The sequence below is a fragment of the Neolamprologus brichardi genome, chromosome 11 (genome assembly GCF_056152115.1).
Source record: "Neolamprologus brichardi isolate AB-2024 chromosome 11, ASM5615211v1, whole genome shotgun sequence".
Taxonomy (NCBI): domain Eukaryota; kingdom Metazoa; phylum Chordata; class Actinopteri; order Cichliformes; family Cichlidae; genus Neolamprologus; species Neolamprologus brichardi.
Window position 1 is genome coordinate 24,822,470 of NC_142114.1, and position 25,946 is coordinate 24,848,415.

General features: G+C 38.8%; 1 protein-coding gene across 3 annotated transcripts in view; it reads left to right on the forward strand.

Moving 5' to 3' along the window:
* The first annotated feature begins 505 nt into the window (after window positions 1-505).
* The window catches only part of mcl1b (MCL1 apoptosis regulator, BCL2 family member b), a 31,774-nt gene continuing 6,333 nt past the window's right edge, over window positions 506-25,946 (forward strand). For 2 of the 3 annotated variants that reach the window (XM_087848418.1, XM_087848417.1), the window contains exons 1-3: window positions 506-1,113; window positions 1,342-1,592; window positions 1,715-1,827. In XM_087848418.1, coding sequence (XP_087704544.1) covers window positions 663-1,113; window positions 1,342-1,592; window positions 1,715-1,827 — 815 coding nt within the window. In that variant the 5' untranslated portion in view covers window positions 506-662. Of the gene's footprint in view, window positions 1,114-1,341; window positions 1,593-1,714; window positions 2,473-25,946 lie in introns of those variants that run through there. The other variant, XM_006791802.3, reaches the window with a different exon arrangement.

Genomic DNA, 25,946 nt, shown 5'->3' on the forward strand with positions numbered 1-25,946 from the left:
AATCCAATACAATATAATTTTAACATTACATTTTAACCATAAAGTCTTAAACTACTTTATTATTATTAGTTAAATGAAATTGTGTTTTGCTTTGAGTTCAAAATATTTTACTTTGCTTTATCATTATTATTATTTTTGTTGTTATGTTGCCAAGCGTAGGCAAATAATTAATAATGAGGACATAACAACAGAGTTTTAATTATAACCTCTGTGCGTGTTTTCAGTTGTATTGTTATTATAATTTTTTAGAATTAATTTTGGGAGCGTTTATGACAATGCCTATTATACATCTTTCGTTTTAATGTAATGGAGAAACACAACAGTAACTCACTAATTTGTTTTTCCTGAAATGATGTGTTTATTATTATTATTTTTCTTTAATGAAAACCATGGTTCCTGTTATTTTTATCTTGCTCCTTTTTTTAAAAAAAAACACGGTTTAAACTGGAAATTTTTCAACGCCTACGTCAGTCGTGCGTCAGTAAGTCAGTGCTATAAAAGGGGACTCAACCGTTCTCTGTGCGTTACTTCCGCTCGAGAGAAAATGCCAGAGATGAAGCGTTAGGCAAGAAGCTAGCTTTTTGTCAAATATAGCCTAACGCCGATTTTCTTGTCGAAGTATTTTTCGTGTAACAGTTTGGTGTTAGTTTGAAGTTAACAAGATGACCAACTATATGATGTCGAAAAGGAACCAGTGCACCTTCATAGACTATCTTATTCCTCAAAATGGAGTCCTAGAGGGACCAATGCACTATGGATCGGGAAATTCCTCACCGCAGAACGCCACAGGCTCCTCTAAAGACTCTAGCAACGGGATTGTGTCCAATGGTACCCCCAAACGGCCGGACAACCTCGAGGTAACCTCAACAAACGGGTATACCACAAAAGCTATCCGGGACCGGGAGGAAGACGGTTCGTTGCCGAGCACCCCGGAGTTTCATTCGGACAGTGAATCCGACGAGCAGCTGGAGAGAGAAACGAAACTCCTTATTCACAGTTTTTTGGGTGACTTTACTGGACTTTCGCAGCCTCAACGAAAGGAAACCAAAGCACTAAAGACGATGAAAAGAGTTGTTGCGGACGTATTAGAAAAGCACAGATACGCTTACAACGGTAAGTTGAAACCAGTCTGTGCGGATTTTGCACAAAGACCTTTCAGAGCGTTTGTCTGCTTCGTCACAGGCTGCCTTTTAACTACTTCAAGTCACCACATCAAGCTTTCAATTTTTAAACCGAGACCAAACTGCTAATATACTAAAATAGAATTTACACATTTCACTAAACTTCGACTCAGAATAAGTGACTTCGATTTTCTGATCTAGTCTAATTTTCTTTTCGCAGGAATGATTAATAAACTGTCATTGGATGAAAGAGACGAGGATATGTCATTTGTCGGTGCTGTAGCGAAGAGCCTCTTTGGAGACCACACGACCAACTGGGGTCGTGTTGTCAGCTTTGTGGCCTTCGGGGCAGTGGTCTCTCAGCACCTGAAGGAAAAGGGCAGGGACAACTGCGTGGCGCTAGTTAGCCAAGAGATTTCTGCATACCTGCTGTCTGAGCAGCGAGACTGGATTGTCAAAAACAATGCATGGGTGAGTAGTGACAGGATTAGGAAAATAACTGCATAACTTCCTTTTATTGTCCCAGAAAGTATTTTGTGCCCAGTGAACATAATCTGCCTCTTTCTTACCCCATCTTTCTTTCTTCTTTCCAGGATGGCTTTGTGGAGTTCTTTCGAGTAGCAGACCCTGAGTCGATAGTCAGGCACACACTCATGGCCTTTGCTGGATTTGCTGGTATTGGGGCAACACTGGCCCTGTTGATCAGGTGAATTTGTTGGACACTGAGCAACTTTTTTTTTTTTTTTTTTTTTTTTTTTTGCCTTCCCCATTGGACACCTTTTCAAACCGCTTTCGGAGGTGGAATGGACAAAAGGAAAAATGTTTCAGATTACATTATTTAATTCAGAGGTCTATTTTTGCTAAAAGATGTCATAATAAAAAGGAAAAAGACACTTTTTTTCCTTTTTTTGCTAGTCTTTTTTTAATGATTGTTTACTCACTATATTTTGTTGTATAATGCTTTGGTGGCAGTGGTTTGTAAGAATGACCCAGATCAAAATAGGAAGCGAAACCTGCATGATTCCAGTTTCCAAAATCCATTCAGATCTTCTACAATCTTTTGAGAATCTCTGAAGTCAAGAGAGTGCTGGAGGAGGTGGATTTGCATGAGTGTGGCAGTACTTCCTGATTATGGAAATGCTGGAACTGCACTAGGAGACAAGACCAACAACATGGACTTTTGACTGTAAAAGGATTCTGGAAATTTTGAGTCTGTTGAAAAGCTGAACAAGGACTAAAAACAGTTTGGGGGGGAGGGGGGGGAGGCTATGTGCTTGAACAGAAAGCAGTCTATGATCCAGCTGTAAGCTACAACCCTGTACAGATCAATTAAAAATATTTAATTTACATAGTTTGGCCTTTTCACACTCTTTGCTTAAAAAGGAAATTCGCAAAAGCAGGAAGTTGGTTAAATCTATGCTCGTTAGTTCTAATGCTGCTTATTTAGGCCTGTGCAGTAAAGTTGACACCTACACATTTGTTAGCCTTTTATACAGTCACACCACAACCCACATGCAGCGCAATGGCTGCCATTTCCTAGAAATTTGAGACTGCCGCTGCAGCAGCACCTTCCTCACACTAAGTGCTCAGCTGCATCCGCACTTCTAGGTGCATCTGTAGCAAATTATCTGCAAAGAGCTGGTGCACAATAACTGAATTCAACAAGCAGATTGTGAAACTAGGGTAAAGGAGTTCATAACATCCTGAAATTACATAACATTGTCTACTTCCTGTGTTTTTAGCTACCTAGAGACTAGTGACTTATCACATATGGCACATTTGATTGGGTCTTTACATTTTTAATGTCTGGATATATTTTTCATGCGTTGATGCAGTTTATTCCAGTTTGTCTTTTAACTGCACACATCTCTAAAGTCTTTGCCATCCAGGAGGTTTCTAAAGTACACTTGACTTCTACGGTGTTCTGCTGCTGTTTTGTTGATAGCAGTCCTGATGCGTGGCTTCACCCATGTTTGTTCAGATCCTCCTGTTGTCTCGGGTTACAGAACAAACACTCACTCAGGTCTCAGGAAGAAATGGAGAGTGTCTCGCCATGGTGATGATCCACAGAAGGCCTCCCCTTGTCTTCTCCTGTGGCTAATGTTATCTACCACCCAGGTTACCCCTGTAGTTAACTGTGAAGAACAGACTGGTAGACAATAGGGAATTAAGGCTGAGGCAATTTCATAGAGGAGTTTGCGCAATACCCGAATGGACTGGGTATGCAGAAAAGAAAGCTCTGCAGTGTGAAGCACACAATCTTTAAACAACCTTGAGACTGGTAACTAGGAAGTGTGTGTGTGTGTTTTAATTTCTCCTTCTGAAGGACTAAAGCTTTGTTTTCCATCGGTAAGAAGTGGAAGATCTAATATGAAAAGAGCAAAAGTGGTGTGCACAAAAAGAGGGAAGCACATTATCACTACATATTGGCAAACCAATTCTGAAAATGCCAGTAATTTAGACAAATGTAAAAACAAAGATTTTGTATTGAACTGAAAATGAAACAGTTGCTGAAATGGTTGTTGTGCTTGCAAATTTCAAAGTCATTGTGGTTTATGCACTGGGATAGGTGGTCAGTTGCAGCAAAGGGAAGCTGTCAGATGAATTCTCTGACAGTCTCACAATACACCTTTTTCTGTTTTTTCTTAAACTTTTTAATTTTCCAGCTGCATTAGTTATGTTCAGATACAATAGTGAAGCTGTAAACTGAAAAAGCTCACTCCAACACATCAGCTTGAATTCCTTTCGTGGGATAGTTTGAGGAGTGGTTTAGAAACCTTTGTCTGCACATACCATCACAATCTACCCACGCAGAGAGATAAAATGGTTGAGCCTAATCTGTCTTTACTCAGATTGCAGAACTCTTCTGGATATCAGTCAATATACCCCCCTTTGACATTTAAAACTAGTGATTTTGGTCTGCAGCTCATTAGGTTTTTGTTTTATGGTGCCTCTGATAAGGCAGTCTGCCTTAACTCCCAGCAGAGATATTCAAAAGTAAACTTCAGAAAACAGTTTTGGTTTCAAGTCCAACCCATTTCAGTTGCTCAAGTGTTTCTTTTGCAATTTTGAAACATGAGCCGTAGGACCTGCCAAAGATGGTATTGGTTAAGTTGTTCTACTTCCTCATAGCAACAGCCCGCCCCTTGATTTTAAAATAAGCAGTGTTTCTGAGAAGTCAGCTGACGCAGAAGTTAATCTTTAACGACGCTGCACACTGTAGAATTCTGAGAACTCTGACCCTGAGATACAAAGATAGGCCCAGTTTTCGCAGTTTGCATTAACACTGCGTAAAAGGGGAGCAGAATTTGTTAGATTAAAAAGTTAAGTGCTTGCATACCCTACTAGCCACAAAGAGACACAACAAGAGTTCAGAGCTGCTTCACTGGTGCAGAATTAGAGGCTTGCACTGTTTACTTTAAGGTTTGAGAGGAAACTTTAATTAAACCTTTGACCAAGTCTGTGCTTGACTTGAAGAGAACCTGTTTAAATAACTGTGCAAAGTATCAGCTGAAGGCTCTCCTTTAATGGCAGGAGTTCCTTTGAGCTAAACAAGTCTAAATATATCTCAGGACACTGATGTAAATAAAAATGTAAATGGCCTGTATTTAGTGCTAGATCGAATCCTAGTTTCTACACTACATTTTGCAGACATTAAAGCTAAACATTCACTCTGTTACTTTTGGTGGCTGGGGCCCGTTCACAGCCTTTATCTCTGCTGACACTAGTGTCCCACGCTTCTTTGGAATCTGTACTTGTAACTGGTTTTCCCAGAAGAGAAACGCCTGTTGAATGCCATTACCATTTATGCAAAAAGCAGACATGTGCATGCACATTCTCTCTGATAAAAGCAGCTACAAACCTGTCCTTGTTATAACTCACACAAGCCTTTCATTCATGCTCAGTTACTTATAAATGGATGTCAACAGTCTGTTGTTTATTTCATTTATTATTATTTTTTTACAGAAGCAAAGAGTACATATGATCTGTTATGTGCTCATTGTGCAAGAAACCTGCCATGAAAATATTGAAACCACTTTGTGTAATATAGTCCACATTGCAACTCAGTGCTACTTAGATGACATTGCAAAACTTTAAGGACAAATTTATGAATAACTTTATTCATGACTGTTCATTAGCGATTGTTTTGCACCACAATGCTTCCATGATACTGGACTTCACTATGCCATACTATCTTTTTTCTTCTTTTTATGATCAGATGGTTGACTTCAGTTCACCTTACACCCAGTGGATACCTGCCACCTCGAGTGTCAGAAAGTAGAAATGTGGCTGCAGTCTTTTTTTTTTATGTGGTATTGTTAGAGGAGATACTATACAACAGTTGCAACAACAACAACAACAAAAGAACTTGAAGGATGTATCAGAATCTGTGAAAGCCCCTGCCTGTGGCTAATATCTCAGTCTTCCTAGGTATTCCTGAATGCACCATTGTAAAGCTCAGCTTAAGTAATTAGCTGATTCGGTGTACCTGGTCTGGAAACAGAATAAAGCCACTCCAGTTTAGAAGTCAGTCCCACTCATTCTGACTTCCCATTTGGCATCTCTCCATCCATTGTTGCTTTTTGTTAATTAAGCATTCAAATATAAATAAGCCATCTACTGCTGTGCCAGATTGCCACATTGTTTGTCTTTGGGTTTTCAGCTTTAAAATTCTATTTTCTCCTGTCTGATCATACTTGTGTGTTCTGTGGTAGGAACTGTTCATAGATATGAGTGTCTTGCTCCCATGCATTTCCAAAGCCTTTGTTAGCATCGTTGTTGGAAGCGGCTATTTCAGGATGTAGATAAAGAAACAATGTCTTTAAATAGAAGTTTGTTTGGTTTTTTGTTTTTTGTTTTTTAAATAATAATTGCAGACCAGAGGTTGTGTGGTTTGCATTCGTCAATGGCTCAGCCTGAACCTTTGAACATTAATCTCTTCTTGGTGAGGTGATACTTATCTCAGATCAAATTGGATCCACCGGGTGACGTGTCACGTTCCTTCCCGAGTGGAGTCATCTCTCCTCCTGAAACTTTATTCTTTGACTTGACTGATGACCATAGTGCAGTATTATCGGCTTATCCGTGTTGGCAGTTATGACATACAGGCTGGACTCTTGTCAGTTTCCACTGCAGTCCTCAGTTTTCTTTTGACACCCTGTACGTTTAAACTGTGCTCATACCTTTTTTTCTTTAAAAAAACAAAAAAACACTTCTTATAGTAGTCTTATTAATGGCATTTATTTAAATTAGTAAATTTTATATTGTTTGGCAGACTAGATCACTTCAGGATCAGTTATAGTTCTCTGCCTAGGTTCTCTGTAATTTTGATATAGGCGTCTAGTTTGTGATGTTATAAATAGCTAAGGCTTACCACTGTCTAGTACGCAAAGATATGCAAACTACAGGAAAATGATGCATTTGTTTCCAAATTAAGTTGCCAAGCAAGTTTAGGATTCTCCATAGAAATAAATGCACTCTTCTCTTTTAGTGAGTGTTTGCTTTAAGATAGCTTATTGTAAGGCTATTCACACAAAAAGTCTTATAATAATAATAATTATAGTTTTTCTTGGTTTCATTTGTAAGCAATAAGCATCATAACATTGTGAAAAATGTCCACGATGGCTGCTGTGGAGAAGCTGGAAGACTGCTTAACATTTTGAGTCACTTCTACAGTAATGTGCAAAAGTCTTATCCATCCTTAATTTCTTCATACACTACTCAGAAAAATTAGACATGTGACATGTAGTGTAGCACAAGTCGGAGAAAGGGTCGGTAATCATAACATTTTTAATCGGAATTACTGTGGTTTGTTTAATATATGCACATTTTAAAAACAAAAGTCCAATCATGGAGGTGAGCATTTTCCATCGTGTTGCATCACTTCTTCTTTTGACAAAAGTCATTTGTGAACTGACCATTTCCTGTATTTCTTTTCTCTTTTCCCATTCTTGCTTTATATTGGATGTCACTTGCACAACAGTAATATTTTGTGTCACCTACTTTGAGTCATATGTTTTCAGTGCGTGAGAAGTTTGGACTACAGGCAGGCCGGTTTAGCAACCACACGGTATTACCTTATGGAGCAAAGCTGTTGTAACATGTAGATGTAGAACATCTTGCTGAAATAAGTAAGGCCTTCCTTGAACAAGATGTAAGGAAGATGGCAGCATGCATTCCTCTTAAATCCTGTATGTGCTACTCAGCATTAAGATGTTTAAGTTGCTTGTGCAATGTGTACTAGTGCCATGCTATTATTTGATGCTAGCTTCTAAACAGAACACATTGCCCCTTGTCCCTCTGCTCGTTAAGATGCCGTTAACAAAACTGAGATAGTTTTCCACTTCATTAACGCCATCTTAAATGAGTTCAGGCCCAGAGAAGGCACCAGTGATCCTAGATCTTGTTTATACACAATACTGTGCACATGTTTTGTGCCAGCCCTCTTTATATTTTGCTAGGGAAATGGGGTGTGATTGACTGAAATTTATATGGAAATGCAGTATATAAGCCTAAAACAGAATTTGTACAATTCTAACAAACTTGAAAGTCAACATCTGACCATCTTCATTCTTCAGCACAGCCTAAACTCTAATACTGTAATCAAGCTTTCTTATAATTTCTTCAGCAATAGTTCTTAATTGGCTGTTGGCTGCCATTTCTGTGTAATTTTACACTGGTGAAGTGCTACTGATGATTGACTACCCAATCACATTGCTAACCTATTGTCAATTAACCTGATTAGTTGTCTGATTTTCCAGAATGTAACAAAAGCATTTGGTATTACCCAACTTCACTATTTGCTAGCAATAAGATTTGCATCGACTTTTCAAATTGTAACAGCTCTTAGTGTCAGTTTTCTTTGTTAGTAATATTAAGTTGCATTTAAATTAAACATCTTACAACTTGCTTTGGGAACAGCACTGAACATCTAACTTTATCGGCTCATACAGGTTTCTTTCAGGGTTCGTACGGGTGCTTGAAATCCTTGAAAATGTTGTTGTAAATTTTTCCCGCCTGGCTGCCTTGTGTCTGTTTCAACGTGTGACCTCGCCCCTCCCTCGGCCAGTCGGGGATGAGTGCGCTAACATACCTGTAGGTTGTTGTTGTGACGAGTGTTGTCGGAAAACGACAATGGCGGAGTTTGCGCTCTCCAGTCGCATGATAGTTGAGTCCTAGTAAATAATTTTCCAGTATGCGTACGTCACATACGCTATTTATTTTTTTTAAATTATGATTATTATTTTGCTATCAAACTCGCTGGAGAAATGATTGAAATGCACTGAGTGTGATGCAGTATGGCAGCGCTATTATGGAATATTCTGTGAACTTAGCTAACATTACTTAGCAGTGATAGGAGTTAATTTACTCAAGTGAAAGCTTTAAACATTAGCGCGATACATAACTAGCCAACTTAGGCTTTCTGATTAACCCTCTGGAGTCAATGGACCCAGAGTCTCCATTTCAACTTGAACGTGCAGACTTCAAACTGTATACCAGTTGTTAAATTGTGTTGATAGGCCACGTAAAACCAGTGTTCGTTTTTTCTGAATAAAACAGTGGCGTTTACTCCGGAAAGAAACGGTAAACACAATTTTCTAAGGAGAGCGCTAGCAAACACGCTTTGCCTGTGAGTGAAAAAAGAAAAAACACTCCATCCCGATTGATGTCGACCAATCAAAAAAATGACATGGCAACATGTGGCATCTGGTTGTTTGGGAAGAGGGGGAAGTTTTAGGAGTGACCGGCGAGTGAGCAAAAGAGAGAGAGAGAGAGAGAGAGTGTTTTGATACGTGAGAGGTTTGTGACGTTTGCCATGTTTGGAGTCTCGTTTAGTGTGTTGTCTTGTGTAGTTAGTGTGTAGTGTAGTCGTGTTTTGTTTTGTGTGTCAGTTTTACTAGTGAACTCCACAGTTGCTGCAAAAAAGCCACCAAAGGCAGATTTCAGTGTAAACGCTGAGTGACACACCTGCTGTCAGACCTGCAGGTTTATCCCTGTGCTGTTCTCATCTGTGTTATAGTGAACACAAACTATTTTTTGGAGTTTCCTAAATAATTTTTGTGCCTTCTTATCTGATGCAGAACAGCTGATTCTTTTGTAAAGTAGTTTTAAGTAGTTATATAAAAAACTGAGCCTTGGCTGCATTTTTAGGTAAATAGTACCATATAACTTTGTTTGCAAAACTGACAATTTATTTAAAAATGTACAATTTCTATTTGCATTTGAATTTATGAAAATGATTCGTTAAACATGCTTGTGGTTTTTACAGTCAAAAATATCACTTTCTACTCGTATTTTAAATTTTGCAGTATGTCGAAATGAGAAAATAACAGATTAAAAACTCTATCTTGCCAAAGATGAAATATAGTCAAAAACGGCCAATTATTCCCTGGACCCCAGAGGGTTAAAGGCTAAAAGCAAAGTTGTCACCAAGTACTGTTTATATTTGTGTGTATTGCTGCAGCTTTTTTGAGTATTAACTTGGTGCCTTTGGGTGAAATAATGGTAATATGAGGGACCGATCCATATGGTCACAAAGAATAGCCACTTGTTTCTGTGCTACCAAAGTTCCCCGGCTTTCATTCAAAATGTGTGCACCTACACATTAAACTACTTAAACATTATGAATGTCTTCAAGCTCACACTGAGGCCTGTGGGGCACAATCAGCCACTGAGACAGTACACACATTTATGTGTATTTGTATATGAATATTTCATACTTTAAGGCTGCCTGTTTATTTAAGGGAGGTGAACAAAATACATTGGAATTGTACGTGATAATATGACGGATGATAAATTCAATAGATTTTAAGTAGATACTTGTCAATTTTCTTAAAGTCTTATGTTGAATTGAACGATGTGATCTATTCAAAGCCTCTCCCAGTCAGTGCTGTTCTCCATGCCTGTCTGACTGTACATGATGTTATTAGCACAAACACCTTAAAGGTGATCATTTAGGACTTCAGCAATAATACAGACAGCAATGTAGTTAGCAATAAAACAGTTTAATTGGGAATTAACTTGAAAAACAAACAACAAACAAACATCTATTTCTTGTCACACAGGAAAGAAGCATCAATGTGCTGGAAAAGCTTGAAAAGGGACCTTGAAAGTGCTTAAGAAGTGCTTGAATTTGACCCTGAAAAAGGCATATGAACCCTGTTCTTTGTTTTTGGAACAGTGTAGAAGTTTCTAGCTTAACTTCAACTACTTCCAAGGTGTCTGAATTAGTTTAAATCACCAGCTATTAGCCTTCATCAGGGACCTTGATGCAAACACACGTGTGATAACTGTCAATGGAATAACCTCTTAAGACTTTATTCTTTATTCTGCCTGAAGGAAATCCTGTGAGCACAGATAATGCGTCTTTAAAGATAAATAAATAGTCCTTTAAGAAAAAGAAAAAACCAACAACAACGTGCTATTTGCTGCTTTGTGACACATTTTCATTTATTTCCTCAAGCTGAAGCTTAACTCTAGGCTTTTTCTCAGCACATTTTGTACTCTACAGCCAGTCTTTGACCCTGAGTGAAGTCACTGGAAGCTTGTTGTGTTTTGTTCTATTCCAAGGATAGAACAGTTTGGTAACAAGAGTCACATTCTGTCTGGAAGGGTGGGATGTTCCCAGCAATGTTCCCAGCATGTTACCAACAGGAAGGAAATTGCAGCGCATTGAGGAATAAATAGCAAGCCACAGAAGCCTGTGCTTGTCAATCAGTAACTATTTATCAAGCCTTTAGATGGCAGTGTCTTTTCTTATACTTCTTATATTTTTTTAACAACAAAAACTTTACTCTGAATTTACTTTGCATGGGCTTAAATGAGCACAAAGGCAGAAAAATAACTTTCTGACTGTTTTTTACAGTTACAGTTTGTCTTCTGCTGTGATATAGTCTGGTAGCCCAATGTACAAATATGCTGTTGAGACATGGGTTACCGTTGGAGTTCTATAGTTACATGATTTCTTAAGTTTGACACAATGAAGTGACCTGAGAAATGGAAGTGGTTAGATTAACCCATCAGTGTGGCCCAAGGTCAAAATTTCCAACTATTTCCTTACTGACTCCCAACTCTGTGCAGTCATCTGAGTTTAGAACTGTGAGTACAATACTGGAATTATGTCAACATTTATCTCCATATATGGTAATTTCACTAAAAACAACTTTATTTTTTAACATGTACCATTTGAGCATAGCTATTCAGCTGGATATTGACACAGAGCCAGCCTGCCTATAAGATCCACACAAACCTAACACATGATGCAGGAACTACCTTAGTCAATAAAGAATATTTAAAGTTGTAAATTGACAGAAAAAACATGCAGTTAGTCTAGAAAAAAAGTAACACGTGGAAGCGTTTGGGGGCTCCATGTAAGTTGGTGATATTGTCTGGTTGGGAACCTGGTCTAGGAAGAATGCACAATGATCTATATTATTACAATGACATTTTGCAAAGAGAACCAGAAAATGCAATCCCGCCCAGCTCTGCATTCATGCAAAATATTCAAGTTCAAAGTCAGAACGAAAATGAAAGCAAAACTAAATTAAGTTATAATCATAATAAACAGAAGATTTATCGTAAGAGTTTGGACAGTGAGGGGATATAATAAATCGAAAGACTCTTAAGTGCAGATTGGTGTCACCTGATAAAATCTGGTTTTGGATTTAGTTTTTATAAGGAGCTTGGAAAGAAAAGTGTGTGGACTTAAAGATGTTTTTCCTCTCATCCAAGAAGCTTCTTCAGTTCTAAGAGCAATTGGTGGATTGTCCCAGATTTTAAGCCCTATGGAAGTGTCCCCAAGAGGGTCATGGATCCCCTGTTGATCCTCTACCTAATCACACGAGCCAAGGTGTGAAAACGGGTGTGGGTCACAATCAGCCAAGGTTTCAGTTGAACCCATTGTGAAGCCTAGTCTCACCCTATCATGTGATTTACTCAGTAAATTAGAGGATCAATATCAATAAGGGGTCTATGACCCTCTTGGGGCACTCCCATAGGGCTTAAAATCTGGGATTCTCCACCAATTGCTCTTAGAACTGAAGAAACTTCTCAGATGAGAGGTGAAACGTCTTCAAGGAAACTTAAAGCAGAACAGCGCTTTTCTTTCCAAGCTCCTTAAATTACGATGACCTGGATGACTGAGAACCTTCAAACATGCAGTTTTTATGTTATCGGTTACTTTCATGATGTTTTCTGTGTTTGTGTTGATGATACAGTTGTAAGGGAAAAATAACAGGGGGTGACAGCCACCTGAGAATTGCATCATGTTTCCTTCTTAGTCACTGAACTCTTATGACCTGTGGCAGAAGTAGCTTTTGCCCTGCATTCTGTTTTCAGAAGCATCGTGACTTGGCTCCAAGGCGTCTCTTTCCATTGACTTCTTGTATTTTGAGGTCAAAATGTGACATGTCTGAACTTGTTTAACGCGAATGTTCCAAGGTGTGATGATGTTATCACTGGTGGGTGGAGGTCAGGTGGTCAGTGTTGGTTACAGGTTGTTGGCTCCCCCACCCTGCCGTCACCTTTTTTTGGGAAACTGCATGTTTGCCGCTGGTTGTTTATTGAGATCTGCAGCTTTTAACATTCCTCACAACAATCTCTGGAGCTCAATGTTTAAAAGCCACTGATTCCAGATGAATGGAGGTTATTGTGTTTATTAAAAAAAAAAACATAGTCATCCATTTATGTGGTCATTTTTGAGAACCTCAGTGCTGAACATAATTCATATGACTTACTACCATTTCACCACTTAAAATATGGGATCATGCGTCTTTGTATCACATGAATTTTTTTTTTTCCATGATTCTTCTTGCTGAAAGGATGAGTGCTTTGAAACACGTGTCTCTTTTGTCAGCAGGATTTATACATCAACTTTTCTTGTTTCAGCACTTGGTCAGCAAAAAGATTCAACACAGACCCTTTGCAAAGGAATCTCCGGTGTCTGAGATTTAAATTTACTTCTCAAGCAAACCCACAGATTTTCAGTTGGACTAGCAAATATTATTGCTGCAAAGGAAGCAAAAATGAGTCATACTTTAATGTCATGAGCTAAGCTTGACTGACGCATCATTCATTCCTTAGTGGTCCCAGTCATATGGCACAATAGGGCAGTCTGGGCAGAAGGCTTAGCACAAGGGCTACATGTAAGCTTCCTGGTAGATTTCTAGTACCATATTTGTGTAGTTTACTTAGAATTTTAAGTATGGAAGTTATTTCTCACTTATATTATGTTTTACAAAGTTCCTTGTCTCAATAGTGTCAGCTGGCTTATGACTGTGGCAGTCTGGATAGTTCAGTTTTTCACTAGTAGGCATACTCATAGATACTTTTTTTTTTGCCAATTGTTAAGAAGGAAATCCATACATTCTTCGTCATCTATTTGTTTTTGGTGTGGTGGTGTGGGAGCTAGCCTTTTCAGTTGATAATTCTAGAATGTGAATGGTTTTCTGCCACTCTGTGTTAACCCTCCTGAAGACTGTCAGCCTGTCAGGACTGTGATCTGCCTTTTGCCCAATGGTAACTGTGATAGGCTCTAGCCCAACCACAAACTTGACTTTGATAAGTGGAAATTGCTTAATGGGTTCTAACTGATAATGAAATCATGGTGTTCAAAATGAAGTGTATTTAGCTAGGCTATAACGAATAACGTTGCTTTTATTTGTTTTCTTAACCTTTCCCAAGAAGATTTGGAGACTCCCAAATTCAGTGTTGCCTATTTTTAATTTATTTATTTTTAATCTGCTGTGTAACTTCTCATAGGAACAAAAAGAAATTGTAGATGTTGTCCAATATTCTGTACTAGAGACAGTAAATTTTTTCTTTTGCATATCTGTAGCAGGAATTAATTCATTGCAATGTCCTCCAGAGATCTGAGTTGTGCATTACCTAACAGTAACGTTTTTATTTGGACGCACCCATGGGGAAAGGTTGAAATATATGATGCTAGAGTATCAAGTAGTCTATTGTATGTGCTAAATTACCACTGGTTGTGACTACAGTTCTAGCTAAGTCACTATATGTTGGTAGCCCAATGCCTCTCTTAACACCACAGCATCTTAAACTAGCCCTATTGCAACAGGACGGGTTTGAAAACAGAAGTGTTATGCCTTCATTCCTTTGCAACATTAGATATGTTTACTAATAAGAGTACTGTAATATGATTCCACACATTTTTCTGAAACCTTATATTGTCCACTTATATTACCCACTATATAACTTATCCTTGAAGACTAACAACTGAGATAATTTTGAGGTTAGGGTGTGTTAGATTGCTTAGAGTGACTGTTTTTAAGCAAAGATAAAGTGTAAGTAATAGAAGTTTCTTTACCAAAGAGTCTTTCATTTTCTCAGTTCACCTGTAATTTAACTTAAAGACAAGAGGGTATGTTTGAAGTTTCAGTGAAAAGATGCATGCAACTTGTGCACTGGAATAAGCTGAACTTTGCAGCTAAAATATGGGGCAATCAAAGTCAAGATAAGCAGGAATTACAATGACTTCGTGTTGGTACTATTAGTTTCACTTCATTAGCTCCCTGTTAAATCCAGGACTGAATTAAAGTCTTTTTGAATGATCACGCATAGTATCATATTATCCCATCAGAACACTTTGCTCCCAGACTACAGGCTTACTTGCGGTTTCTGGAGTTTACAAAAGTAGAATGGGAGGCAGTGCCTTCAGCTATCAGGCGCTTCTGCTCTGGAACCAACCCCCAATTTGTATTCAGGAGTTGGACACCCTCTCTACTTTTAACCTTAAAGTTGTGGAGTTTTTTGTTTTTTGTTTTTGTTTTAAATAAAGTTTATAGTTAGGTCTGAGTTAAGTATATTTTACATTTATTTCTTACCTGTTTGTGTTTTAGGGTGATTACAGAACAACATGGGGGTTAAATAACTTAGTAGTTGCAGCATATAAAATAGTTGGGTAGAGTCCAAGTTCTGTTAAATGTTTTACTTAGAGAATTAAATTACTGTTTTCAGTGCATAGTTCCCCAGTTACATGCCTCAGAGAATACCTACGCACTTACAAAAACGATAATTAGGGGCTTTTGCTGTAGGCTTTGCCATTGTTATGTCTCAAGGACTTTCTGTGAATTTGGGTCAGGTCTAAAGTCTTTCATCCTCCCCCATACATGACGATACGAGGGATTACTTCACAGACAAAATACAAGCTCAGCTGATAACCAAAGACAAAAAGAGAGGTCTGCTAGCTCGAGCCTGTCGCCTTCACATTACCAGAAAAAAGCCGCTTGGTAAAGTGTTGATCCCTGTGTTGGTAGGCTGTCATTTCATAAAGACAAAGAAAAGATTGGTCATTGTGTTGTGGAAAACACAATTTAAAAACATAATCCACTTAAATTCTGCCATGAATGCTTATCAAATTGATTTAAGAATTTATATGCGCATTCCTCCAATGCCTTAATCCAGTTTTACTATACAAATCCTACGAATTCAATCAAAGTCCAAACCAGAAAAGAGGTTTAGCTGAAGATCAGATGTGTTCATAAACAACAACGTGAACTGTATGAAGTTTCTTCTAATCAGAACTGAGTTGGGGATATTTTCCCAATTATTACAAAATTCGATAAGAAGAGTACAACCAGCAATAACCTGACCAAACTGATGCATATCATCTCATTCTTTGCAACAGATTCTCATCAATGTTCCAAACTTTTAATTCATCAGACGTCCACAATGTTATAACAGGTGACGCGCAAACACTTACTGTAGTTTACTTTGACTCATGAAACGTGTAATAATCCACAGCTGAAGATAGTCCCCAGCAAATCTATTGTTTACTGCAGTCTGAAAGCTTATTAAGCCAAGTGTGGCTACACTGTTGCTAAGTCTTTTTTGACATCACCCGTGGTCTTGTTTGTCTGTGAACATTTGTGGTCAGTTGAGAGCACTTATGGAGGCATTGCTTACGTACCTTGGTAGCAGACTTAAGGACACTTGATCTGTGTCCATCCAGCTCCTTACCGCCGTTGGTCATGAATGTCAACTTTAGCTAGACTGTACAAGACTGGTTTAGGCTAAGCTCCTGTACTGCACACAACAGCAGAGTGTGGCCAGCTACATTGTGTGCACGAACATATGAACATATGGTTGATGGTTTACTGCATCATTGCAGAGCTGAAAATGTTAAGGCCAGCTCAACTTTAATTTGCTGCATGTCACGCTTGCAATACAGTGGCCAGTGCCAGGCATCAGGTTGCTTGTACTGGTTTTGCAGCTCAAAATTACTTTATCACTCACGTCTGTCCAAGCAACGAGAATACAGTGTTATATTTGCTACACTTCATTTGAATGGCCAAATGTAGCTGGGAAGGTGTTGGCTTAAATCTTTCTTAAGAATGCTTTGCTAAATAAGGTAGAAACTTATCAAGATAGAAATCTGATAGATGGGGTAAGCGTGGCATCAAACGGAAATTACTGCGTGGGTGGTGTGATTATAATACTAAGCAAATGCAAATGTAAGCCAATAACAATGGAACAATATATGTCAACACCACCACTGACTTGCTGCTAAAAATTGGTCTTTACTTTATTATACACTTTCACCAAAAAAGAGGAGATATTTTTTAGAAAGACACATTTTTCAAAAAGAATTGTGAATAATTTCTTTATCAGGAAGTTGTGGTAATTCATGTGTTACCACAAGCAAACCTTAAGATTGCAATGAAGGTCTAAAGTCTGAATATAAAGCAAGCTGATTGTTTACCAGGTTAACATTTAAGCTTTTCTGTCTTTAAAAAGCACTTCATAAAACCAAGTACACAGGCCTGACCATGATTGATTTCATTGCGTACCCAATGAACAGTAATGGAGAAAGAAAAGCATTGAAAACTCAGGCGATATCAGGTATACACCAGCGCAAAATGTGCATATACACATGCCACTTGTTTGCCATGGGCTATATTATATGTCATCTGATCGTGGTGTTTGTGCGGACGCTGTTTGCAGTTCTATATTTGTTTGCTTCAACAATGAGCTCAGCCTTGAATGAAAAGGCATACATTTAGGAAATGTGCCTCTTTAATGAGAAGGGCAACATTTTCACGTGTGATGTTTAACCCAACACAATCTACAACCTTGAAAACGGCGCCCTGGAATATACAGAAGAATTTTGGTTAGACTAATAAGGCAGAATGTTCATAGCAAAAATAATATTAACTATAGGTTTGAAAGGAAAGTTATAATCCATGTTTGGTAGATGGTTGACATACACAACATTCACCTTGTCCAAGAGAGGCTGCTGCCACAATAAAATGTAAGAGCCACTTCACTTGGTTACACCATGTTTGTTTATCCAGGTTGGAGTTCTTGTTGTCTTTAGTACTGCGTTCTTCGTGGCATAGATTTAACAAAGTGCTCGAAACATTCTTTAGAGATCTTTCCCCATATTTGCACGATAACATCACGTCATTGCTGCAGATCTGTCTGCTGCACATCTGTGTTACAAATCTTCCATTCCACCACATTCCACAGATACTCTGTCTGACTGAAATCTGATCAGTGTGGAGGCCATTTGAGTACAATAACCTAATTTAAGGAGCAAGTCTTGTATAATTTGAGCTTTGTGACCTGGTACATGACAATGCTGAAATTAGCCATCAGAAGATGGCTGCTTTGACTGTGGTCATAAAGTCATAGACATGGTCAGAGGTAGCCGATGGTGTGTAAATGATGTAGTTTTGTGCCAAGAAAATATCTTCTGTGGTCTAATTTTGGTGAACTGTGAAAATTCTTGCCATTCTCCTCTCACATCAACGAGGCGTTTTTGCTGAGAGAACTGTTGCTCACTAGAGATGTTTGTGTGGGAGAATCCCACCATCCCTTAAGTCGTCTTTCTTCCCCATTCTGATGCTCAGTCTGTAATTTAGCAGTTGGTCTTGATTATGTCACCTACCTGAATGCACTGGGTGGCTAATTAAATTCTTCCAATAACAAGAATCTCAAAAGCTATACCTAATGTCATGGCGTTTGTGTGCATGTTATAACCTATTTATCCAAGCAACCAATAAGAAACTGTAAAGCATGCTTTCTATCTTACAATAGGATTTGAACAATACATGTTTAAGGCTGTTTAGTCTTTTAAAATGGGAAGACAAAGCTAACCAGGTTCTAATACCAGCTCAATTCAATTCAGTTTTATTCATATAGTACCAAATCACCATAACAGTCAGCTCAAGTTCAATATTCATTGTACAAGCACGTTTTTAAAAATGATCAGGCCCCATCTTATCTTAAAGACCTCATTGTTCCCCAATAGAGCACGATGCTCTCAGACTGTGGGCTTACTTGTGGTTCCTAAGATATTTAAAAGTAGAATGGAGGGCAAACGCTTCAGCTTTCAGCTTCCAGTTTGGATTTGGACAAACTGGAAGCTGGCTGGACATGCACTCTCTCTGCACTTTTAAGCTGAAGCTTAAAACTATCCTTTTTGATGAAACACATAGTCGGGGCTGGATCAGGTGATTCTGAATCATCCGTTTGTTATACTGCATTAGGCCTAGGGTGTTGCGGGCTTCCCATGATGTGTTCCTTCTTCACTTTCTACTTTTTTTCTCTCTCCCGTGTGTATTTATATCCCACTCTGGATTTAATTGGTTATTATGATCTCTGCCTCTTTTACATAGTGTGTCTTTTGTTCTGTTTCCCCCTAGTTATCTGGCAGATGGTTGCCACTCTCTGAACTTGGTGCTGCCTGAAGTTTCTTCCTGTTAAAAGGGAGTTTTTCCTTTCTACTCAAATCACCAAGTGCTTGCTCATAGGGGGGGTTGTCTGATAGTTGCGGTTTTCTCTATTTTGTTGAAGGTTATTTACCTTACAATATAAAATGCCTTGAGGTAACTGTTGTGATGTGGTGCTATATAAATAAAATTGAAATTGATTAACAAAAAGGAGTTCAAAAGCCTGGAGCGTCTTATGCAGAATATGAACTTGGTCACAACCGTGACAGAGGAAACCAAATATATTTACTTGAAAGCACTTGTCAGAAATGGGTTGTAAACAACATCCTGCTACTCATCTCTGTATGTGAGCAGAGATGACAGACCCTATTCGTCACTCCTCCGTCACCACCTTGACTATACAGTAATGAACCTCCTTCATTCACCTTGTTTACCTAATTTGTTTCTTAATCAGAAATGGACAACCTGAACAAACATTTTCATTAGACATGTCACAAAACTGTGCAGTTATCCCATACCTGCTGACTGGAAGCAGATCGCTCTGATAAAACTGGGGTAAACTGTATAACCTCTGTGTGTGACCTCTGCCGGGTGACTTCTGTAAGAACGGTATGCTTCTGAGCTACGGTATGCATTTGATCTCAAATGTGCTGTGTGCAGACTTTTGTGTTTCTATGAATGTATTCCACACTTGCTCTGTCACGATTTGTGACCATTATAGCTGACATGGATCGTGTGAGAAAATGCCTTTTTCTTAGATAAAATAATTCTCGTGAGAACACTGTACCCACATAGTACCAACAAAACAATAAAATCTCAACGTGATGTAATGTGTTTTCATTTCGTAACATTTCCCAAACAATCCTACAATTATCGTTGAAAAGGGCCGTTCCCTTTAGTGACGTCACCTCTTTCTGTAGTAGTAGCAACACCAGCTGAGTGTGGGAACTGTTTACACCAGGACAACTGAATGTGTTTTCAGTAAGCTTTTTGTTGTTGATTATTGACTGGAAGGAAAAGGAGAATATTTTCTTTTTCTCTTTCATGGATGGGATTAATCAGGTGAGAAAGTCCCAGAGAGCATCCAAGAAAAACATTCAGGTTAGGCTTACTGTAGGACTTGGGGAAAATAGGTGTTAGCTGACACTGCATCAGATTCTGGCAATGAAACCTGATAGGCGTGAGACAAGGAAGAAGTGCACAGTCTCATGGGAAGACATGGCGCAACGAGCAATGATTAACACAAATGGTGTTCCCAAGCTCAATGACGGCACGTGGAGAGGACATGTACGCAAGGTCAAGGAGAAGCACGCTAGATGTTTGTCCTCACGTCCAGTTACATGAGAAAAATACACAAACTTTATTAAACATGCATCATGCATACGCGTAATATTTGATATGCTAACGTGAACCGATTATGTCTCTTATCAACTTTGTGATCCTTCATCTTGTAGTGCCTAAATGTGCATTTTGTTTGTGGTCTAGTTAACATGTCTCCAGAGGCATGTTAACCTCAAATGCACATTTGTGCCAGGTCAAAATTTCATTTTCCTCCAGTACTTTTGTCTATAATCGATTACCTATACAAGTAATAGCATTTTTTTTTTTTTTTTGCTAGTGTTGGTGCTAAATGGTTCAATACAAAGTTAAATGAAGATTATCAAAGAGTATCAACCATTAGTAGTTTGGAGTTAGGAGTTTGCTATCCTGACATAAAGCTGTAGCACCATGCTAGTTTGTTCCATCTACTTTTTTCACCTTTGATTGTGATGTAGCTTGTAAGTCTCTGCATTAAGTTTATTTGGCATACTATGATGAATAATCACAGGTCTGTGTGCCCTGGAATTAGACCCCGAGAAGCTAATATGGTCATATGCAGACTGCATGAAGTGCACATGAGCTGCGTTGCTTTAGTTTAGTGATCCAAGGCATTTTCCAGTTTCAGTATGAGCACCCAGACATTCCCTTTTTAGTCCAGAAAAACAAGAGCTTAGTCCAAAGGAATTCAAAGAGCCCTTCAGTGAACCTCGAACAGGCTCCTCAGTTTACAGAAAGAGAGGAACAGTTATGTTTTCCTGTGTAAGGTTTGCACCCCGCCTTGTCTGGAAGAATCATTCTTTCTGGTTCACAGCTATCTGATAGTCTTTTGTGCAGTAAATGGAACAGAAACACAGCTAGTCTCTTAATAAAATGACAGAACATACCTAAATGTAGACTAAATGGCTTTAATCTGCTAAAACACCAGGAAATCTGTTGCTAAAATTATAGAAAGCATTTGTTTTCTCACCGTTAACCAACATATGTGCAGAAATCTCATCTTTGTTGTCTGGAGGAACATTTCTTTCCTCCAGCCTTGGCTGTTCTTTTTTTTGTGGCTTTATGGGAAGCACACTTCAAAAATCCATCCTTAGCCTCAAGCATATGGCATGCACCTCAGGCTGATGGTGTGCAATGCACCCAATTTAAGACCTTTCTATACTTGCCTGCCTGAACAGATTTGGTCTCCATGTGCTATGATGTTTTCATAAGACTTGGTCATGGTTTCATGTCATATCCCAAAAGACATGTTTTTCTGTGCTTTAGCAGCCCACGCAGAAAAATTCTTCTGCTACCTAAAAAATAAAAAAATTATCTGACACCTTCGGTGTTTTGAGTGAAATACTGGCAGACTTTTACATCCCACTCACATATCTGACTTAATTAAAGGTCCTGACACTGGAGTCTGTGGACTGGGGAAGTACATGTCTGTTTACCAAATGTGAGGTAGCTTTGGCACACTCTCCACATTCTTGAGCTGCACGCCCACGCTCAAAGACTGATTCAGTTTCACAGTGCAGCTGTATAAAGTGAGTCTCCTGCACAAGTTTCAGTCTTTTGCCTTTGGTGATAAGGGCAGCTGTTAACAAGAGATTCTACACAAATCCACAACAAATCAATCGCTTTTAATACTGGAGACAGTGGAAAATAAGGAAACTTTAGTTTTAGTTTCGTCACAGAAGTTTGTGTGAACATAGCTTCCAGCAGCAGTCACAAGATTCGTGAAACTTAGTTTAGGAATTCTAGTCACATGTCAGTAGATCCAAGAAAGTTTGTGCAAACATTATGCATATTACATATACAAATAGCACAGATTCTCTGTACAGCAGTAAAGTAGTGACCTTGTGGGATATGTGTAATGCACAATCGAGTCCACGTGAAAGTAACGTAAACATTCAGTATACTGGTGGATGGTGGCTGGCACGTGTCCTGCAAACCTCTACACCAAACCACCTTATAGCAGTTAAGATATTTTTGGCATTTAGAATATTTCAGATATGTGAAACTCGGGTCACTCGTAGAAACGAATTCCTGACAAAAGTCCGTCAGAAGGCAGCCAGTGACTAAGCTGCCTCAAACTGGTTTTGCTGAAGTTTTCTTCCTACTGTTGCCAAATACTTGCTCAAAGTTGGTTGTTTGTTTACTGTGTTTTCTCTGTATTATCGTACGGTCTCTACCTTGAAGCGTCTGCTGTTGTGATTTGGCACTATAAAATGTAATTGAACTGAAAGGCTGAAGAGCAAGAAGTGATTTCTATAAGAATTACAAAACAGTTCACAGTTGATTATGTGAACTTGACAGCATTTGTCTTGCCAGTATTATTAGCTGAATAATGAAGAGTTAGAACTTGCCCTTCTTTTGAGTTTTAGACTTTAAGAACATGAAAATGAATTGAAAATCATTTGAACTGAATTTGGATCTGAGAATAGTCCCTGTTCTAACTGAAACCAAAGCCATCTTTAAGAGCATTATGAATGGTATGTTTTGTCTTTGTCTTAACTGGTTTTGAATGAGTCAGGTGGTTCATTTGAACTGCGCCCAACATTCTTCTGGTTAATTTACCTGGGTTAGTTTAATGCCAGTGTCCGTGAACTTTGGCCAGAATTTCTTTCCTTTCTGTGCCATGTGAACTCATCCACGACAGTCATTCAGATCCAGTCTACACAGGAAACAGATGAGCTCATTTCTCAGTTATAATGGTCGCAAACGCCACGTTTCTGCTTTTTCTGAGGCGCTTTGCGTCTTTAGTTTCTGTTTTCCTAACCACGGACTACACAAACTGGAATTTAACTTATCTCACAGATGGTCTTCCTTGTTCCTCATTAGACTCTGAAACAAATGAATGGAACTTCCTGTTATTGTTAATTGTTAATATTACTGTGGAATTTCTTGCTTCCTGTTCAGCTGACTGATCAGCTGACTTTCTAAGTGCCTGGTACTGTAAACTTTGAACCCAGTTTAAGTGCTGACATCATTATTCCACGTTCTCTTTTATGTCAACTATAAACGGTTAAAACCAGGATGTCATGTACAGTATGCAAGTCTTTAACGAGGCTGTCCTCCAAAGTGGCTGTTTAGTCTAGCTCTAAGGGTTTTTTTTTTTCTTTTGTTTGCTTCCTCCTAAAGCAAATTTACTCACTGGAAAGCCAACTCACAAGAACAGGCTTGTCTTTGGCAAAGACCTATATCTGTAAATGCCTTTCAAGTCACCCTTTCATTCTTTCTCTTTCATTTTTTTACTGTACAGTTTTATTGCTCCGTGTCCCTTCGTTGTTGTATTTTAACATTTCCTGAACACTAAATCTGCTGCGAACCTTTAACACAAAGTATGAGTGCAGAGAAGTTTGTTGCTGTTTGTGAGATAAGTGTGAGGAATGAAAGGAATGACGATCAGCCCATATCCTGGCGTCACTCCAGAGTAAAAGGGATACAAATTTCTGAGAACATCGTGTACTAATACAACCTGTGTGCATGAGGGTGTGTAACATGGAACTACTGATGACTGCATTTCCAGGTGCTAGTTTGAAGGTTATTTGAACTGTGGATGGTTAAACAGGAATATCAAGAGCTTTTATTTTTGCCACGATTCACTAAAGCTTTTCAGGGCTGGCCTTTGTCTCTGCTTTGAATAGCAAGGTAGACTTTAAAGCACTGCCCTGAAAAAAGAAAAATGAAAGCGGCTCATAACACAGCTGCTAGTCCAATTGCAGTTACTGTCTCTCAAGTCAAGAACCAACCTGCTGTCCTGATTCAGTTTTTCCAGTTTCCCTTTTGTTTTGGGTACACAGGACAGTGTGTGTGTGGGTGTGTGTGTCGGTAACAGATGGTTTACTTCAGGGTTACAGTTAATAGTATTCCCACGCAGTTCCCTGGTTCAGGAAACTTATAGGCAAGAAGCAAGTCATCACTTTTGGTATAAACAATCTCAGCTGACTGAAGGCAAACAGCAGCTTGGAGATGGCAAACACCCAGTGCAAATAAAACACCACAGTGTTTCAGGCGGTATGTCTATCTAGGTCTAGCTTCTATTTTGACAGTTAAGAAGGGCTGTTCCTTGTTTATGAGGAAAAATGCAATGGGCTTCTATTATAAAATGATTTATTATAGAAACAGGGACAGGGATAGTGCCATGCTGAAATGAGCTTTGATCTATTTCACTCTATTATTTTGGGGCAATCTGGGTGCGACAGACTCATATTGTGACCCATGACACATTTCTTTCGTGTTAATATAAAAAAAGTTAGGCATAAAACAATAGACTTGATCAGTGTTATGTCATCCATTACTGTGTAGACTATGCCTTGAGTAGAGCTGTTAAGCTGGTAATTTCTATGCAAACATCACAAATGATGAGTGGATTTAGCAACCCAAGGCACTGCATTCGCATTAGTTAGCAGGTTGCTACAATCTTATCAGTTTTACTAAGGCCTTTACACACCATCCATCCATTCTCTTCCGCTTATCCTTGTCAGGGTCACGAGGGAGCTGGAGCCTATCTAAGCTACCATAGAGCGAGAGGCAGGGTACATCCCAGACAGGTCACCAGGATGTTGCAGGGCTAACACATAGTCAACTATTCGCACTCACATTCACACCTATGAGCAATTTAGAATTACCAAATAACCTAACCCCACTAACTGTGGGAGGAAGCCAGAGTACCTAAAGAGAACCTACACAGAAAGATCCTGGCCAGGACTTTCTTGGTGTGAGGCAACAGTGCTAACCATTGTGCAGATTTTTTTTGTATGTGAATAACAATTCTGACCAATCAGACCTGCACATTTCACAACAAGCATGCTTGTAGCTCAAACCGTGCAACTCTAATTATAAACAACAACATAGATAAAATAATACTAATTTACCTCAGACACACAGGCAGATGTTGCTCCAGGTCAGTCGGATCTCTGAAATTATTTGTCTGCCTCCTCAGATGTGGTCCCAAGTTTGCCAAAAAGAGTTCAAACTGTCCCTCTAACATCCTGAAGTGCATATGAAGCACTTTTTTTTTTTTAGCAATGCACTTGTTGTGTAAAGACCTTTTAATGTGATCATAATTTACAAAATGAACAGCGTGCTGTATTCAGCAAGACTTTAAACGAGTAACTGAAATCGTAACCTTATTAGAAAAAGACACACAGAGGTCATATGGCAGTTGAAAAGAAGATTATGAAAATTTTAATCTTGTATAGAAATGATTTTTGTGAGGAGTCACCCCCCTGTTGGTTCAGGTTTAAAGCACTTACCTTACACATTTGTTACACTTTTCAGTTGCAGAGGACATGTCTATCATGTATTGAATATACAGGACATGGTTAGTGTGGGAGATTTGTCATTTCTCGTTAGCTGGCCAGTATTTACTGTATTTAGGTGTATTTTGCTCTTTAGCAACCTCAAAGGAAAAATGTTTGTTCTCTATACATGTTCCTCTGTAGTGATCTGCTTTTTAGACGAATAGCGTGTGTGAAATTTCCAGCTTTTGCGTTAAATGGCAGCCTCCACCCTGTTGAGGTTAAACTCTAACTGTCGGTGATGTGTACCAATCTCAACCTAGTTTGACAGCTGAACACTGACATGAAAGGTGTCAGACTTGGAGGGTTGTTCGCCTACACTCTAACTTAGCCGGGGATAACATTTACATCACTGCTGACGTGGCTGTGTGCTACTCTTAATAACTGCTTTTGGGAAATTGCATCTTCAGTGGTGACTTCAGCCTATACCAGTGGGTGTAACTTAACACTCTGACATGTCACATAATTACTTATTTGCTATTTGTTGTCTAACTGTGCCCAGGAGAGAAACCTTTCATTTCATAATG